Below are 6,676 nucleotides of genomic sequence, written 5' to 3'. Positions count from 1 at the left end.
TTTCCTTTCGTGACTTTTAAGCAAAAGAAACAGGCTTGTGAACTGAGGACAGGAGAAAATAGGGGACGAGTTCTGCAGCTTCCCTCTCCGGGCTCTCAAAGTCAAACTCTTTGATGTAAATGAAGATGCCGCCTGAATAGCAGACTTGGCCCTTAGAAGGCAAAAGAGAAGAAAAATAACCACAACCAAAAATGTATAGCTTTTCAAATTCCTTCCAAGACAGCATAAAAAGTTACTCTTTAGAGAATATTAAATGACTCAAAGGAAGGTAGTTGGAGCACAAGAGGGTACATTGAAGGACTCACTCGTGCAGTGGCCGGAGGCTGGGTAGAGGCAGATTTTGGTGTTTGCGTGGCCGGGGCTGTACAGAGAAAACAAGCGTGTTCTTGTCGGTGTGGGGCCAACAGCTTGGCAGCAGTGCCAGCTTCCCCCCGGTGTCTGCCGATGCGAGGGACCGAAAAGCCTGATGTACGTGATAACTGACCAAAGCCGTGGATGCTCTTGCATGAGGTGTGCAACGGGAAAGGGGGAGAAAGCGTATGAGAAATTTGGAAAGGTACTGTTTACACAGCGCGTATGAGATCTCTCCTCAAGGAGGTCTGTGCATTGCTGGGTACAAGTGGGGGCTGTCACAAGTTGAATGGTGTTAGATCTCTCCTGCTTCCTATTTGATGACACCTGACGTTCCCCTTTGTGTCCTGGTAGGAAGTCGTTTCACAGATCACAATAATATTTATAGCACTTTCACAGGTAGATCTTGAAAGTAGTCTTAGAACTACTCTGCTGTGGCAGGCAAAAGCATTGTTATTCCTGTTTTCAGCAAGAAAGAAACTCAAGGGAAGAAAAAATGCCTTGCTGAAGGTTAGACCAGTAGGTCAGTGGCAGAGAGTCTCTGATATCTAGTCCGGTTCCCTGGCTGTGCTGCCTAGCTAAATAATGATTCATTTAGTGATTGGGCCCTGCTTTGATCCCTACTGTATAACAGCGAGGCTTTGGAGGGTTTTATTATGCTATTAAAAAGAACTCCTACAAGGGAGGTGGGAAGGGGAAGGTTTACTAGACAGCTGTGTTTGTGATGAATTGGCTTTGTAGCCTTTTTTGGGGGTTGTTTTTTTGGTTGGTGGGTTTTGGGTTTTTTTTTTTGACTGTCAGAATGGGGGAAACAGGTTGCTAATGTAATTACGCTTCATTATAGTTCACTTTGTGGCTTGTTTTGAAGCCTTTGGGCTTTTATTACATTTAAATGTTGTTCTAGAACAGTGCGACTTCCTTCCGTGTCAGACCCCTTTAGCTAATGACCACAGTGCTGCTCGGAGCTGAAAACACTCTTTATTTATTATTATTTTTTGTTGTTGTTGCATAGGATCGCGTTCAAACTACTGAAATACCCAGGCACTTTAGTTCTGAGCATGGTGCGTGCTGAATATTGATGTTTTGTGTAAAGCTTACTTGGACAGACTGGCGTGCATCAAGTTAAGCTGCAGATGGGTGCTTGGGAACGCTCGTGTTTTTCACAGCCCGAGATCCCTGCGGTCGTGGGGCCTGGTGTGGATACGCTGCTGCACAAGCACCGTTACCCTTTCGGAAGCTTGCAGGCTTCTTGGGTTTATGTCAGGAATGTCAAAGCTCTGAGAATAAGGAGAAGTGATCTGTGGGATATAAAATGACTGTATCACTGGAGATGACACTGAGAACAGCCGGGAAAGGCGGAATAACCAGACACACACCTCTGCAGAGTTTTCCATTTTCAGCAAAAGAAAGTGATTTCATTATCTGCCACTAGCAATAATATTTGCCTTTCCCTGTGGTTTTCAGGGTGTTGCTCCAATGCACTTCTGTTTGAGTTAGATTTCTGAACAAACAAAGTGAGAGATGTTTACACAAGTAGGACAAGGTGTAGAGATAGACAGGATAATTCTTGCTGCGGTGTGTTCGGATAGCGTAAATGCTGAAATTTAAATATTTGGCTTCTATAGTCAACATGAAGATCTGTCTTGATTTCTTCTGCGTTGTTCCGAAGTGCTCTGGACATAGGAGAAAAATACTGGATTTTTTTCCCTGGTTCCATTAACCTACAGGCTTGATAAAATGGACCTCCCCATCCAGCGACATAGTGGTTTGTGATACTGATTCGCTTTAAAGGCAAACATACTTTTTTTGGTGTTAGTGTTTCCTGAAATTCCTCAGGAATTCATGCATGCAAACATGATTTGATGGGCATCCAGAAATGGCCTGTGGACTGCTAATTCTGTTGTGCTACAGGCTCTTCTTCAGGTGACAGAGGTTTTGGGCTAAGCTTTCCAATAGTGTGTAAAGTTCATGACTGTCTTGTTTCATCCAGGTCTCAGTACAAGGAGAGCTGAAGTAATGAGAAGGCATCATGGAGGCGCAGTCCCATAGCTCTGCCACGACGGAGAAGAAAAAAGTGGAGAATTCCATCGTGAAATGCTCCAGTCGAACAGATGTCAGTGAGAAAGCTGTTGCCTCCAGCACAACTTCCAATGGTGAGTAACAGCAGGGATTTACTAGCAGCCAAACCTACGGTAATTTTATGTTCACTGCATTCCTTGTGAATTGAGCATTTGCACCTGGATCAGTGTTTGTTCTAAGGAAAGGCTAAAGAAAACGAATGGGGAGGGGGGGGTGGAAAGTGGTAGGATACAATAAGGCCTGTTTTGGCATCAGACGTAGGCTTTTTCTTCCAGATGTTCTAATTTGAGATGTAAATGTGCTAAGTTATTTATTATAGGAAGTTCCTGTTTTTGGCGTTTTGGAAATTGTCTTGATTAGCCTGGCAGGGCTTGCGAGTGCTTTGCATTTGGCCGTTGCAATCTCTAACTAGTGTGAGGTAATTAGTTATCACAAAAGAGACAGAAGTAGCTCTGTCAAAATTAATGGCAAAGTTGATTTTTTTTCTTCTCTTCTTTTACAAATAAACTTGCTCCTTGCAAAGGGCTGCTCCCACCTCCCCAAAGTTCTTTAATGGCCAGGGACAAGACATCAAGTTAAGAGTATATCCTCCCGTGAATTCATTTCAAAGTTGTGAGTGTACAGCTTGTAGATTTGCGAAACTGGAGTAGTTTGCTTACTTCTCCCCAGAGATTACCTCACTTGACAATTTTACGTATTCTCTGCCTCTCCGGTGAGCGTGTAACCCCAACCCTGGCCCTTTGATTGTTCGGTGTAAGAGGGCTGAGTGTATTGGTCCCTACTAATGCAAAGCTCCCTTTGCATTTAGGAAAGAAAATGGCTTGAGAAGGTGTGGGCAGAGTTTAGACCTGTGGATTTTGGATAGCTGCAGATTAACTGTTGGTTTTTTGCAAATCGGTTTAATGGCTCAAAACAGAAGATGTCTTTCTGCATATTTTGGAGTCTTGGTGTATTCCTGGCAAAACATTTTCAGCTCACCCTTTCTGCTTCCATCGTGGTCACTCATCTGGGCTTGTCGTCCAGGTCGGGTTCTCACTTTGATATCTTGAATAAAGGTTTCTACTTTCTCAGAGAAACATATATCTCTCACTAGACGAAAGCAGAAAATATATGAATCCTGTAACCGTACTGGAGGGGGATCTCTGTGGGTCAGTAAAAATTAGATGGCACATGTCCCAGTATCCTTCTGCGTGACTGGACGTCATACTGAAAGCAAACTCGGCACCTGCTGACCTACTAGTTGGAGTTGATCCCCATGAGAGTATAGAAACTCTTGAGCAGCTATGGAAAAAGTTGCATCAGTTTTCTAAGGCATATGAAATTAGATCCTCAGCTGGTGTAAGTCAGCACAGATCCGTTGCTGTCAATAGAATTACAGTGGTTCACATTAGCTGAAGAGCTGCCCATTGTTTTTTGGGTTTTTTTTGGTAATTGGATTTTCCACATTGGCCCAACTTTTCAAGCACATGCACACTTAAACACATATGCGTATTCTTTGATGTGTCAGGGGTTTGTACTCCAACTCGGTATTGGCACATACCTCTGACTGGTTGGGCTAGCTTTAGTGTTATCGTTAAACATTCAAATTTAGAAGGCTAAAAATAAAGCCTTAAAGATGTTTTTGCCTAATTTTGACAGCGATTTACCCTGTCGTCGAATAATTTTCTCTCTTTTCTACCTATCAACTTTAACAGTAATATTAGTTCTTAACTACCTGCTTCATCTGGGGGGTGTATTACTGCGTGTCAGGGGCATCAAACTCCCAAGAGCTGGAATGATTCTAAGTCTAATGAATGACTTGAATTTTTTGTCACTGGAGTTGTCTCCTATTAATGGAATGAGGTGCTAATGTAGTACACATCGTGGGGCCTGGTCTTGTTAGTCTTTGTATTTAGGGAAGTCAGCAGCATCTCCAAGGTTTGGGTTTCTAATCTACCTTCGTGTATAACCAAGCGAACAGGGTTGGGCTTCAAAGGGCTAGAAAATTCCATTCCTTCCTGGATATGAAAAATTACCTCTTAGTGTAGAAACTCCATGGAGCATGTATCAAAACAAATACTAATACCAAAACTTTAGGAACTTAACATGAATTTAACTGTTGCAGTGTTGTAAAGTTTTGCTGCGTGCAGGTGTGATTGTCATGATAATGAATTTTGGTTACAAGGACCAATTTGCATGAAAGCTGGAGCTTGCATTGCTTTTGCATCTTTTGTTCTTTAATGCTGGAATGAGTGTTACTACAGGAACATCATCATCAGTTGATATAAGACACCACTCCTACAAAACATGCAGCTTTTGTTGATTCAGTGCCTGTTTCTTGCAGAGGGCTGTGGTAATGTTAAATGGTTGTGATTTGCATTTGAATGCTCTGTTAAACAAGGTAAGGTACCCTTAAAAATAACAAAAAGACAGAATGATCCCTGCTGGTTTTGTCAGAAGACTCTCTTGTCCTTGCAGAGCAACATCTGCCTATCATACCACTGTCACCTCCTAAGCGTGTCTAATATCAGTGCTTCTCTCTTTCTGGGCAACACATTAATGAGCGGAGTTTGCAGGGTAACGTGTACTTGTCTGAGGTGTGATGTAGAAACTAGTGTTTTCTCAGTAGCTCTGCTGTCTTCTGAAGGAGTCAGAACTTGGATCATGAATAGATTGAAAGCTGTTAGTTATGGGTTTTATGCAAAGCTTACAATCATGAAGAAACGAAGAAAATGCCATTCCTTCAACAGCTCCCAAAAGTGAGTAACACACCCACTAGCACAATCTGTGTTAAAGTGAATATTGATTGTGGAAAACTTTTAAATCATACAATGTGCAAACTGTTTATTGAAGAGCTTGGTGTAAACCTGGGTGCAAAGGTAAGAAAGTGGGAAGGGTGACTTGGAAGGCAGCAGTGTGTTAACCCTAACTACACACCGCGAGTTATGAGGCCCAGGCTTGTGGGCGCCCCTTGGAAGGTACCGGCTGCACTGTAGACTCAAACGATAAGCACGTAGTTTACACGTTAGTATCTTCTGCTGAGGCCCTCTCGCTACTTAATGCAAAAAAAGGTTTCTGCTGCACTCGCCTAACTACAAACTCTGACTGTATTGCTAAGATGCTTGTACTGTGTTAGATAAGGACTTGCCAGTGTTTCCATTATAAACCCCTAATTTCAGGGATTTATAACTAAGCCATTAAAATGTGCTCCAGGCGGAAACATGTGGGGAAGGTCTTAGTGCTGAAGCAAATTAAAACTTCTTTTAAAATACATGTGATCGTAAAAGTGGAAAAAAAATCATAATTTGTAATAACTAACAAGAATCTTTGGTGCACTTTGATCCTCGGTGGGACTTTGTAATTTGGGACCACTCTTGCTTTGTTTGAATTAATTTTTGCAAGCCTTTGATTTTTTTTCTCCTTTGTGTTTCATTTTGTGTATCTCAACCAAACTGCACACAGATTACTAGAATGCATTTCTTTACAAATCGTTCCTTTTACTCCTCCCTTGTTTGACCACGATATTTGCTGCTAGGCTAATATCCAAGGGGGGAGGAAACTACTAAAGAAAACTTCTAACGGAGATGTTAATCCACAAAAGGGTGTATGAATAAAAAGTTTTGTGCTAGGGTATAAAGTTAGCTTACTTTTGTGTATTGTGTGATTTGGTAGCCTCAGACTGATTTGCTTTGGCAAAGTAATAACAACAACAAATAAATATGGCATTTATGTCGTGACCATGTCACTAGTATTACGTTGGAGCAATGAGGTCAGTGTCCCGGACCACCTTGCTAGCACGGTGCCGTGTTCTCAGGCCTTGTCTTCTCACATGTGCATCCCTGCTGCTTTTCTGGAGACAAAGCATTAGGACCCTGTTCCCTGCCATGTCCGTGCATGGATTTAGGTCATCGTCCTGAAAGCTGCCGCATGCAGACACAGGTTTCTATCAAGTTGTGCAAGGAACGGCTTTCTGAAGAGAGGCATCCATTGATAAAGTCATTAAAATTAGTTTGGTACTCCACTTGGAGAGCCTTTGCCTGGTATTGCAGGTCATGAAACCTGCCTTGCTAGACCTGCATTGGATAATATGGTACCTCCTGTAATTTCAGGTAATCCCAGGATTAAAAAGAAGTCTTCAGGTGAATGCCGTAAAGGTTGCAGGAGTCTGCACGGTGACCTGCCTTGCTGAAGCGTGATGAACGCCGACGCAGAGGCTTGTTCCCGACTGCTCCTCCATGCCGCTCTGCCGGCGAGCGCCGGGGCTGGC

General features: G+C 42.8%; 1 protein-coding gene across 1 annotated transcript in view; it reads left to right on the top strand.

The window, feature by feature from the left end:
* Window positions 1-2,332: 2,332 nt before the first annotated feature.
* LOC104162350 (transcriptional activator GLI3) overlaps window positions 2,333-6,676 on the top strand; it is a gene marked incomplete at its 3' end in the record, with an annotated part of 155,937 nt that continues 151,593 nt past the window's right edge. Inside the window, exon 1 of the mRNA XM_009701062.1 lies at window positions 2,333-2,504. Within this exon, the coding sequence (XP_009699364.1) occupies window positions 2,381-2,504 (124 nt within the window). The remainder of the gene's footprint in view (window positions 2,505-6,676) is intronic.

The sequence above is a fragment of the Cariama cristata genome, unplaced genomic scaffold (genome assembly GCF_000690535.1).
Source record: "Cariama cristata isolate BGI_N322 unplaced genomic scaffold, ASM69053v1 scaffold1235, whole genome shotgun sequence".
Lineage (NCBI taxonomy): Eukaryota > Metazoa > Chordata > Aves > Cariamiformes > Cariamidae > Cariama > Cariama cristata.
This window is presented reverse-complemented; position numbering and strand designations above follow the sequence as displayed.